The 12,847-nt window shown below is 39.5% G+C and overlaps 1 protein-coding gene across 1 annotated transcript; it reads right to left on the bottom strand.

Annotated features, from left to right (window-relative positions):
- Positions 1–278: 278 nt before the first annotated feature.
- LOC105061211 (mechanosensitive ion channel protein 6-like) lies at positions 279–12,532 on the bottom strand. The gene is made up of 5 exons (XM_010945195.4): positions 10,429–12,532; positions 6,397–6,520; positions 6,004–6,297; positions 5,711–5,913; positions 279–912 (listed from the first exon to the last, which is right to left on the bottom strand). The coding sequence occupies exons 1-5, from the start codon at positions 12,357–12,359 to the stop codon at positions 627–629; spliced, it is 2,838 nt and encodes a 945-aa protein (XP_010943497.4). The 5' UTR covers positions 12,360–12,532; the 3' UTR covers positions 279–626.
- Positions 12,533–12,847: the final 315 nt, after the last annotated feature.

The following is a 12,847-nucleotide window of genomic DNA, read 5'->3' as shown; positions in this document are numbered from 1 at the left end:
CATACATGAGCCAATCATCACGCACCACCCGTGGTGCACAAAAAATTTCTCAATTATAAAAGTTGATGAGGTGCTTGAAACAGTGGCAGTGGACGGGGAGCCGATAAGTGGCTCTGATGCCCACCGGCTCTGATGGAAAAAATGACACAGAGACTCACTCTAGTTTCTTCCATGTTGTCAGTTCTGGATGCCAATCCCTCTCCACACAATAAAGAGGGAAAAGAGAAAGAAAACAAAGGCTACAAACACCCAAGAAACATGATGCACGATGGGCAAAATCAAAGTAACACCTCATACTTCGTGTTTGCTACTAGAGAGATTACCATAAGTGACAAAAATGTTTATAAGCACATTAAACACTTGATGTTGCATCTAAAACTACAATTACAAATAACAAGCTCATCATATATAATGGCTCTCCATGCAAATAGGCTGATCTACACACTTAATTAGTGCTATTTAAACATGTGATACCAGAACTTTGGGGAGAAGGAAAATTGAGAAGCCAAAGCCATATACTGGAAAGGAGAAACACATTACCAACCTAATCCCCTCTTCTGGCTGCGGTACTCCTTCCCAAGTTTGGATAACATCTAAGTCAGAGATAAACAACTTCAATCACAGGATCAGTTGCAAGTTGACCAGGTGGACGGTACACGTGTGGAGGCAACAGCAGGCATGTCACGGACATTCACATCAAGAGGCAACATCCGGTATTCGATGTCCAGTTCTCTCAAGATTCTGATCAACTCCTCAAGCACAAGCTCTCTCCTTGCCCACCTGAGCCCCATATCTTGAAAATTGATGCGTTGACGCATCCAGATTGATATTTTCAATCTGTTCATGTCATCCACATCCCTGAGAACAACTGAAGGATCAGGGTACCAGTGTTCATTTTTATTCACCATGTATCTGCAACAGTTGAAGGAGAAATATCACCCAAGTCAGTTACATAAATTTACGTTTTCAACCATAATAGACAACAAGGTTGACCAAGAAAAGTTTCAGGTTAAAGCAACAAGATTAAGGACAGGCAATTTCTTAGGCTGTCTGGTTGTCAAATTTTAGTAAAGTAGATTTATGTAAACATAAAATAAGTGACCCTTTCCATAGAACTCATTTTGCATGAACTCATGGGTCATAAACCTTTGGGGGAAAAAAGGATGTTATGCAGCAGACTTCTCCGCAAGTGTTTTGACAAAACCACTTCTACAGCAAATCTTCATCATTATGTGTGACGAAAATTCACAGATAACCAAATAGGCCCATGTCTTTCCTGTTTATCTTTTTTTTTTTTTTTTTTCCGGGGCAAAACAATGGATCTTCTTCTGCCCCTGGTTGAAGCCTGATTACACCATATATTCAGAGTAGATGAACTAAAGATGATTACAGTGATAATAACTGTAAAAAGAGTTTGTATTAATTCATAACAATCATCATAAAAGAGGCCCAGATTGCATAGAATGACATTTACGGCTCATGCATATGAAAATACTCAGACATGCATATGAACACAAGACAATTATTCGTGTAAGAAACCAGCAATCTGCGCCTGACCAAAAATTGAACGTCTTACCAGATATTTACATTTCTGATTCTGATAACATTATGGATGTTGACATCAGGTATAACAAAACAAAGTTTCAAAGAAAAAGTAGACGCCATGCTTCTGAGAATAGTTATACATGCGATCTGTTATCTTATTAACATAAGACAATTCATTGTAAGAAACAAGCAATCTGTCTGACAAAATTTGAACCTCTTACCAGATAATAAAAATTCCAGTTCAGATGATAGAATGGATTTTGACATCAGGTATAGCAAGACAGTTTCAAAGTAGAGCAAGACAGTAATAGGTTACTAACAGGATGTGAACTTTCACAGCGATGTGACTGAAAATTTCATAAAACGATCATCAAACAGACATCATTTACTTGTTATGTTTACGGTGACCACTGGTAAGAGAGAACGCATTCAATTGAGGAATCTTTTAATCTACCAACCAAAATAATTAATTGTCCTAATTCCTAAAACACTATTGAATATGAGCAGTACACTACATGCAAAAATAGCTTGACAATTTTTTAAGGTGGTGGTTAAAAGCATGAAGCAACTTATCTTAATTAATAATAAAATCCATAAGTTTGTAAATTGACAATATGAAAAACATGACTTCAATTAACAATATCAAGATTGGAAGAAGGACCAAACCAAGATTGGAAGCATCCATAGGCAACATAATATTATGAAATTTTAAAAAATAAGTCCATAAAATAAATAAATAAATAAATAGATTGATAAATAAAAAAACAAATAAAAACAACACAGATGATGGGGCCATATTGACTAATACTAACAGTTGGTTACTAAAGGAATTCTAAGCAAAGTATTGAGTTGACCCTGAAGTAGGTAAATCTTAGTGGTCCAACTATCATTTAGTAAATTATTAGGTTGGTTTTAGGGTTTGATGCAGTATTGCATGCACAAGGATGTGAGAATTGGATTTGGACACGTAATGAAGTTTCTGACATGACAAAAGGAAACGTGACTTCTCCATTGAATTCCTTACTGATTTATAAAATTTGCAAATAACAAATCAATAACTATGTAAAACTCCAAGCATTTCTGACTCATGGAGATGTTCCAACATGGATTCTTCAAGGTGGATGCAAAAGTCTAGTTAACACAATTCTCATGATTAAAGTAGCTATCACAACTCAGAACGTCACCCATAAAGGCCAGCTGAAAAGTATTATTTGTATTCTTGCCCTATATAAGTACCCAAGATCTACCTAGTACATAGCCAATGTAGAACTAAATATATGCTCGCATGTATCCTTACATACTCCCCATGTTTAAATCCTAGCATCTTCATCGGGCTAAGGTCCAAATCCATTCAAATCCAATCACGAACACTATAAATCCATTCACGAACACTACGATCAACTTGTGGTTAGCCCAAATGAACCCGTGCAGAAAATCCCCTCGTCCACAAAACTAAACTATGGACTGAGTATGCTTTGATGCCAACTCAGAACCTTATCAAAAAAAGTTAGCCGAAAAATATTATTTAAGTTTCTTGACCCTATACAAGTACCCAAGATCTATCCTATATATATCCAATATGGGACGAAACATATGCTTGGGTCCTTACAATAACTTTTATCATAAAATATAAAATTGTTTTCTCTATTTTGTTCGATATAAACTCTAATTTGTTATGCTCTTTCTTCTCTCCCTAAATACATCCCAGTATCACTTCTCGTGCCATTTTCATGTAGAACAAAAATCATAGTTCCAATTTGTTGGAGAGCTAATAAAACATAGATATCTCCGACTCTTCATGATTTGAAATTCCGAGCCCACCTTTAAGGAGGTAAGCCTTGATACCTATTACCAGATTTGGTGGTTCAGTATATCACTTTGTTGCAACTTTAGGCAAGTAATACTTGCTTTCTATCGTATTGATCAAAATTATTCTATCCCTGCTGTCAAATTACCTGATGATGACAATACTAATAATAATAAATGCTGTTGTATTGGAACTTTAGAAGCAAGTGAAGCATGAAAATATCCTTCCATGAAGCACATAATTAAAAGACTCACCCAAATGAGTGTGTTAGCACACAGCGCATGGTATTCCGTACCAGTCCAAACCGGCCAGTACACCCCATACCGTACCAACGAAGAACCGATCTAATTCAAGCCGATTTTTTGGTACATGGCCCAAACCACACCATACTAGTCGGTTCGGTACGATTTCGGCCCGAACCGCTCGAAACCGGACTGTTCAGTCCTGTTGATGTGGTACGGATCCAATTCAGTACAATTCAGCATGATTTTTTTTTTTAGTGATGGTGAATGAATTTTTTTTTGATTTTTTTAATATTGGTACGAATCGGTACAGTACCATACTGAGCAGGAACCGATATGAGTCTCAGTACCGATTCCTGAAACGTTGACCCAACAAGAGTGCACATGACTTATTTAGTGTCCACAACCAACTTACATGCTCATAAAAATATCTAACAGAATTGATGAGAAGATAATGCATGAGTATCAGGTCTTAAAACTACTAAGATTTCAAGGCAGCATTAACAACACCAATTTGGATGATCATGCATTGGAAACAGGTTGGACATGATAAGTGGCAAAGGCAATGCTACGATAGAAGGTACATGGTACCAAGTATAAACATTAGGATATTAGAGATTCCATTGAAAGGAAAAGCCTATGCTATCTGATAGCGAAGAGCACGCATCATGCAAGGTGATATGAAGAAAATTAAGTTATCAAGAGTATACATCAAGGTTCGTCGTCTCGATATCAGATCCTGTACCAATATCATCCTATTATAATGCTGATATTACCTAGTATGGAGGCTGCTTCAACATACCAAGTGTCCATATGCCCTCTATACTGCATATTAGTTCGATACAAAGTCGATATGCACCAATATCGACTAGTACGGCAAACCTTACTATACATTCAAAATTATCAAAATCAAAGAAAGCACGTAATCAATAAAATTATATATTGACAAATTGGAGGTGCTGACAAGTAAAGCTTTTGAAAGAACTTGAACAAGAAGTTGAGTTGGAAAAAAAAAAAATCAAAGATCAACTTTCATCCATAAGAGGATCCATTTTATTTTCACTAATTTATTTTCTTAAGAGACTACTGTTGGTCAACTCAGGTAGTTCAGGTTGTTTTTGGTTAACAAAAAAGTTAAAGATTCTATCTACTAATCTGGCGGTCTAAATTACTTCGAGGCTTTCAACTTCTTCAATATAAAAAAAATCTTTACATAAATATCATGGATATGGCCGTAAGCATAATAAAATAATATTAATTTGAATCATCATCATCATCAACATCATCCAAGTTTTTTCCCCACCAAATATGGGGTCCACTGTGGAGCAAAACTAGTTAAAAATGGAATTGTTATTCAAATGAAACAAAAGTAGTTTATCTTGAATAACAATTTCATTGTTTAAGCTCTAGATGTGTTATATATAATCATGATTTTCATATTTTTACTGCTCTTTCTTTTCCCCTATTATCTTCAAAATTATCTTTCTAATTAAAGTCTTTTGGAGCTTGATTGCACCATTGGCATCATATTTTACTAAAGCTTGTATGTTTCTACCACTTTGAGGATATTCTTCTTATTCACACAATTGAAAAATAATATGGAGCAATTTACTGCATCAGGAATGGATGAAAAGAATTTATGCACTAGCAAGGAGGAGAAAAAACAAGCTACGAAGGAATGTTATGGGTATCATGGATCAATTTAATCAAGTAATGCAACTGATGTGTTTATATTGCATAAGTCATGATCAGCAGTGAAAAGTCGATTTGGAACTAAGGCTACTGCTTACTTAGAAGGTTGATTATGCAGTTCAGATTTCGTTTACTCAACATCTGTCGGTGTAAGTTCTCTAACAAAATAGCAGGGATGACATTACAAGCATCCAAAATAAATTATGTTATTCGGACCGCAATTTCACGTTTCAGACAAGTGAGTTATAGATTTTCCGGATTGAAATGTTATATTCACTTTTTTCCTCGTTTCTCACTAGTTTCCTTTTTGCTTCTACTTCTACAGGAAGAATAGAAGTGACAGAGGATATGCTCATAAACATTAGTAACTGACAGCACTCAGCTCAATATTTTAGGTCAGAGAAGTGTTGACTCTTATTCTTACCCTATTATCCTTTCCCTCATTATAGCGAGTTTCTCCACCGGAGTTGCAACATGAACACAGAAGTCAATTGCCTCCCCCATATCTGGGCTTCGATAGAAATTGCCAATGAATTTGGTAGCCAGTACACTGTTCGGATAAATTATCTTCTGGTTGTCATACCTCAAAAAAATTGTTGTCAATATATTCATCTCCTCAACAACCAACTGAAAATTAGAAAAATAAATTTCAGTAACTCATGTATAAGAATTGAAACAAAGCCACCAGAAAACATGACCAATTTGGTGCTTTTTTACCTGAACACCATCCACTTCACAACGATCACCAACATCAAAGGGGTGCATCACAAACAAGAAAATGATAGCTTCAAATACTGTCTTCAAAGTGTTACCAAAAATAAATACCGCCAATAAAACCTGAGAACTAATGAGATAAAAGAAATGGGTGGTTGCAAGGCCCAGAATAAGTAGCCAGAGAGCAAATACGATGATGCCTACAACTACATTTGCCATTTGGTGGAGCTTGTTCACTGCAGTTTTCGTGTCATTCAGTGTCAAAGAAAGGGCTCTGCGTTCTCTGAATGCATTAATCTGCGGTCCAGGCAACAAAATTTTACAGAATCTATGCCAAGTCTCAAGAACATTTAATGTACTAAGATCTTGTTAAGCACGATAGGAAGATATCATTACCACCCAATTCTTGAGAGACTTCCTGCTAACCCTTTGTTTTTCTTGAGCTCCTTCAAAAAAGCTCATTGTCTTCAGAGCTTCATCTTCCCTCATGAATCGCATAAGGTCCTCCAAATAGATATACCTGAAAATTACACATCAACCATGTTATTGATGAATTAACAGATGGCTGCCAGATAAGAAAAGGAATAAACTATTACTAGGAAAGATGCTAGAAAAGTGTCTACCAGTGCCATGTGAAGAACATTTACATTACATTTTCTTCCATTTTTAAAATGTTAGGAACCATATGAGGAAATTATAAGAACTTAAATATCCCAAGGGATACTTAAAAATGAAGATTATCTTCAATAGTCATGTGTACTATAATAAATTCTATACTCACCACCAAATTTTCGACCATGATAGCATGGGTGATGAAACTTGGGGTACAAGTATATGGATTTTCACATTCCAAAAGGCATCAACTAGGGATGGCAACAGATGGGGTTGGCCAATACCTATATCCGCCTTGCAACTAAAAACCCCAATACCTATTGCCCACCTCGGGTCAGATTAAGTCATGTCAAGTAGTGGTGAGGGTCAGGTTGGATTGGATAAGAAATTCATCATACAAACATTATAAAATAATTGTACCTTTGAAAAGGAGGATTTAGATTAAGGTTGCATCTGGTCAAGTTCAAGGTAGGGAATATCATTAGCCATACCTGATCCAAACTAACTTCGAATATTTTATCTGAAACCCATATCCGTCCCAGATTTTAGTCAGATCAAATAAAACTCACCCCATTTGGATCAGCTCAGGTCGGGTCAGATACCCAATGGATTGGCTAAAATTGCCATCCTTAGCATCAACTCCTGCCCTCTCCTCCAAAAAAAAAAAAGAAGGGGGGATTGCACTGGCTACACAATGACGAATGTCATCACATAGAGGGTGTGTACTCTTGACATAATACATGTACCAATTTGTATAATGAATAAATCATCATACATAATTTTGATGCAATGGGCTGGCATGAGTCATCTTGGGGACAGCCTTTTGAACTTGTACATAGACCTTGGCTCAACCACAATATACTACATCTACAAACTCATAAATGAACAAATAAATATAACTTCATGTTTATAAACATAATAATAGGGACGCAAAAGTGCCAAGTCTTGAACCTAGGCGACAAAGCATCTCCCATTTTGTATTTTCTTGATTATTTTTCTATTTTTTCCATGCATTCATATTCTAGTTACTAATTAGTTTTCATCCTATAATTTTGAATGAAACCTTATACTATAATTCTGATGACCCCATATGCATATAACAATAAATAAATTTTAAATAACTCCACATTAATGTCTCTCAAAAAAGAAAAAAAAAAAACTTCACATCAATGACCAAGAAAGCAATATATAGCAGGACCTAAGGAATGAAACCTCATATACTATAATTCTGATGGCAGAGATCATCATTGTAATGGTGACCATGGCAATGAAACCATGAGCCAAAAAGGCCAGCGGTCGGAGTTAAGCAAAGACTGACAACGTGAACTGATGACAAAGATGTCAGCTAGAAAAGGTGAATACTGAAATGAGACAACATTGCAAAATCACTAGTTGAAATATGCTAGATGGCAAGATATCAATTAACATAAGGATTTAATATAAGAAAAAAGCCATAGGTGATTATAGTGAATGCCAGCTTCACTGGAACTCAACTGAAAATATATCCTCTTTAATCAGATTTTAGATATTATCATTTAAATGATCTAACTTTATCAGGTGGAGACCAAAATTGCCTCTAAGATCTTAATTCTCACATTTCTCTGTCTTCTCTCTTGATTTCATCTCTCTGGTTATGAGCACTCATTACCTTTTCATGCAACTCAATAAGAAGATCACATCATCGGATGGAAAGCAGGCCAACATGGGCATTATAGGCTCTAATTTTAGCTCTGTTTGTTTTTCTCCAAGTTATTTTAGGAGTTTAAGGGCCTTTCCAGAGTAATTTTGAGTTACCAATAATATTTGTATAAATTCTTAGGCCCTCTTTGCTCAAAAGGCTGAGATTATACCTCACAATACTCTCTCTTTCATCCAAAACCTATCCTAGTCAGCATCAGCTTATTGACATCAGAAATCTGAGTGGCCAGTTAGAGTAACTTGATGATCCACCAACTTAGAAAGAGAGGCAGAGTACGGACTTGCAACCCATAAGTGCCATTCCTCTGATCAGGCAGCTAAAAAGATGAAAAAAAAGGAGAAAGAGAGGGAAACAAGAGAGATAACATTAAGGAAAGAGGAGCAAAATACAGAAAAACAAACATAGAAGAAAATTCAAGAAAAAGGGGCCAGTCATTTAAAAAATCAATCCATCCTTTCTTAAAGTGTGTTCTCCCAGGCCTTTCTTTAATCTTGACTGTTGTTTAAGGAAAGACGATTTTATTTGCAGGTTCTAGTTTTACAATATAGAGTGATGTAAAATTCACATAGGCAGAAATTTGAGGAATCTGTTTCCCTTTTCTACCTTTGTCTGGATCTTGTTTTTAAAATTTTGTTTTATTTTTGATTAACCTGAGGCCCAAGTTCATCACCTGCAGAATGCAGATTTATTATCAATTATTGGAATCTTCAGCAAGTAGCAGAATATTTCTGGTTTTATTGTAAGAAACTAAATTGAGATACAAAAAATCAAACACTACAGGACCATTTGTTATTGGTTTTGTTTTCTATTTTTGCTTCCAGAAACAGAAGAAGAAAATGAACTAGACAGAATATCATTTATGATGAAAATACTTTTGTTTCTCATAATTGTTTGTAAAATCTTTAGAGCTTTTGGAACCTAAGATTTATTGCTTTCAAAGGCCACAACTTTATAGCTTGCAAGGCAGTGTCGCCCCCCCCCCCCCCCCCCCCCCCCCAAACACACACACACACACACACAACAACAACAAAAAAAAACAAAACAAAACAAAAAAAAAAAGAACTTAATGTCTTGTAAAAGTTGTATGCAAAAATCATTAATTTTTGGAAATGATAGGTAGGCACTAGTTGCTGAGTTGATTACACATGGTCAGAACACTGAATTAATAAACACAAGAATGAATGAAGCAGCATTCCACTTCAATAAGTCAAGCAAGAAATTAGAACTAAGGGAAATAAAGTTCCAATGACTGAGCTCTAAAGGAAAATATTATATAAACATTTTAGGTGAAAATACGATGCATTGATCAAGGAAATGGACAATGAAAGAAATGGTATGGTGGATATTTCGTGATAAAATAACGACTGGGCAAGAAGAATATAGTAAAGAAAGAAACTAGTGTAGCACCAATAAATATTGGAGCAAAGGGAAATTGTTTAGTCTCATATGATTGCTCACTTTCTACACCAAATATAGGACCAGAAAGAAGGGTCTTAAATCACATTAAAATGCCATAAAGAAGAAGTTGGTATCCAGAGAAGAATACCTTCACCATGAAACAATGGCTAAGTAGGAACAACTACTCCAAGCCAACATATATGGAAAAGGCTTATTGTCTATGTCATTTGCATTGTTTTGTTGCATCCTGTATTAGCCTATCAAATATTTAATAATAAAAGAACACAAAGCAAAATGAAAAACATCTAATTAATAACTCAGGAAGTTACCATTTTGCAGCTCATCATGGTGCTAGTTAAATAAGTAAGGATGTATGCATATTGTTTTTTTTTGAAGCCTGTAAAGACAGTTTCTCGCAACGTGGCCTCATATTCATCAGTATAGAACACACCAGTGAACCACAACATTGTTTGGAAGAAGGCAGAACATATCAGATGCAATGCATGAAGATGGAGTTGGCAATTTCCTTACCAAGTTTCTAGGAATTGAGAAAAAGCAGTTTCTTTTTAATGGACTGAAAACATTTTTTACTACCACTATTCCTTTAATTTTTCATGAACAAGCAGAGAAACTAGATGGAAAAGGACAGCATAACAGCAAAGTGCACAGAGATTCTTAATAAAGCGACAACCAAATTAAGAAGTAAAGCAATGACTTACTTCTCCCTAGGCTTGGCCACATTATTGAAGATCTTCTTGGCAGCAGCCTTTGCCTCATACTCGCTCTGTATCTGTATGGCTGTTTCGTCCATCCCTCTTTCCTGTGCTGCCTGCTCATCGAGCGTCATCAGCGTCCCATTCCTCACAATCCTCATCAGCCTCTTCATATTCCAAGCCGAAATGTTCTTCTGGTTCAGTTTGTGAAGCTGGTCAATTGTGATCCCCTCCTGCTGCTGCCGGCCAGCATCTTTCGCAGAAACCGGTCCTGAAATCCTGATGCTCTTCCCCATCTGCATGCTCTTCCGCATCCCTCCATGGCCGCTGCCCCCACTCCCAATCACCCGCCCACTCTTGCTTGGCATCGCAGCCGCCCGAAGCTCGCTTGGTATAGTGGCGCCTGCGTTCTGGAGCTTCTGGACCTCGGCCATCATCCGGTCTTCCTCATCCTGCGTCCTCTGGATCTCCACCAGCGGCGGCCCGGAGAGCGTCTCGATCACATACTGATTGAAAAGCGCTTCATGGATGCGGTCGAAGTAGGTGCTCACATGGAACGACGATGCCAGGACCTTGACGAGCAGTGTCTTGATGAGGCGGAAGACACAGACGACTAGGAGACAAAAGAGCACCTTGGTGACATAGGGAAGGGTCTTGCTCTTGGTCTCGCGCTCCACCTTCTTGTCGAAAATGTAGTGCCAGGATACGAGGACGAGGCCCAGCCAGAGACAATTCTGAACCGCCTTCCGGACGCCGTAGACGAAGTAGAGTACACGCTTGCGGAGGATGAAGTTGCGCTCGATAAAGAAGACGAGAATTCGAATGAACCAGCCGGAGACGAGGCGGCCGCAGATGAGCACGAAGACGAGGAACTCCCACTTCCAGAGGTGGAGGCTCCAGACGGTCTGCCGCTCGAGGACGGGGATGGAGAGGCTGCAGGCGAGGGCGGCGATGATGAGTATAAGGCTTACCCACTGGAGGATGGTGAGGAAATCAAATTTTGCGCGCTTGAACTCGTCGGGGATGTCCTCGTCGATGAAGGGGTCCTCGTCGTCCTCCTCGTAGGCCGTCTGCCGGGACTTGCCAAGAAGGCCGGACTTGACGATGCCGGACTTGGGCTGGCCGGAACGAGGGAGCCGGCCGGACTTCTTGTCGTCTTCGGCGGCGGCGGCGGCCACCGGGGGAGGTGGGTCCATGAGGCGGGAGCGGGTCTTGACGCGGAGAAGGGTGGTGGAGGGGACGAAGGAGGCGTTGGAGGTGCAGTGGAGAACCTCGCCGGCGGCGGGGTCGCGGGCGGTGGGGCTGGGGGAGGCATTGAGGCGGCGGGGGCCGCCGCCGCCGTCGTCGTCGTCGTCGTCGTCAGAGGAGGAGCGGGACCGGTAGGAGCTGCGGGAGGGGGGGTCGGCGGAGGGGTTTTGGAAGGCGACGCGGAACTCCTTGGAACCATTGGAGGACGGCTTCTTGAGCTCCTCCATCTCGAGGTCCATGTCGAGGGCCACATCGACTCCGGAGGCGCGCTGCTTGCGGAGGAACGAGCTTATAAGCCGCGACGGCGGGTCCTCACTGATCTCCGTCATCGGCCGGTCCTGGTTCGGAAAGCTGAATCCGGCGCCGCTGCGTCCGCCGTCTCGCGATCCGCCGCCGGGTTCCGGCTTCCAGAATTCGTAGCTGGATTCCCTCCAGACCTTGCTATTATTATTACTGTTGTTGTTGTTGTTGTTGTTGTTGTTGTTAATGTTTGTAGTGGGGATGGAGGAGGGTTGGTCAAAGGCGTCACGGGTGGCGCCATCGATCTTGACGACGACCTCCCGGCGGTGGCCGTCGTTGGGCGGCTCCTCGAAGAGCATGGGCTGCTTCTCCTGCTCGGAGGAGGGGAAGGTCCGGGAGGAGCACTTGTGGGATCCGTGGGATTTGAGCGATCGCCGGAGAGAATCCATGGAGAAGTAAAATAATGCTGCTGCCCAGTTTCAACGACACTAGGATGGATTTTTACAAAAAAAAAAAAAACGCCAATAGGATGGCTGGTAGAGGATGGAAAAGAGATGGGTATTGGGATTTGGGACGGAAATAAAGTAAAAAAAAAAGATTGCAGTCGTAAGAACGCGTGTCCTCCTTTTTTGTGAAGGTACAACCATTATAAACAAATGAAGAGAGAGAAAGGTGGTGAGAGGGAAAAAGGAGGGGAAGAGGACGAAGGGTATAATAACTAGATGGAGCCTTTAACCAAAAAAAAAAAAATAGATGGACCAGTGGAACAGTCAAAAAAATAAAAAACTGGATGGACCAGTGGACCAGTCCGGTAATGATTCGCCACATTACCTCTTGTATTAAACAATTTAATGGATGCCTTAAGTGCTCTCGGATTTGGACTGGTCCTCTGGGTCTACGCCTCCCCATTGCATGCACCAGGCGCAATTGGACCGCG

This window comes from Elaeis guineensis, chromosome 11, assembly GCF_000442705.2.
Source record: "Elaeis guineensis isolate ETL-2024a chromosome 11, EG11, whole genome shotgun sequence".
In the NCBI taxonomy this organism is placed as follows: Eukaryota; Viridiplantae; Streptophyta; class Magnoliopsida; order Arecales; family Arecaceae; genus Elaeis; species Elaeis guineensis.
This window is presented reverse-complemented; position numbering and strand designations above follow the sequence as displayed.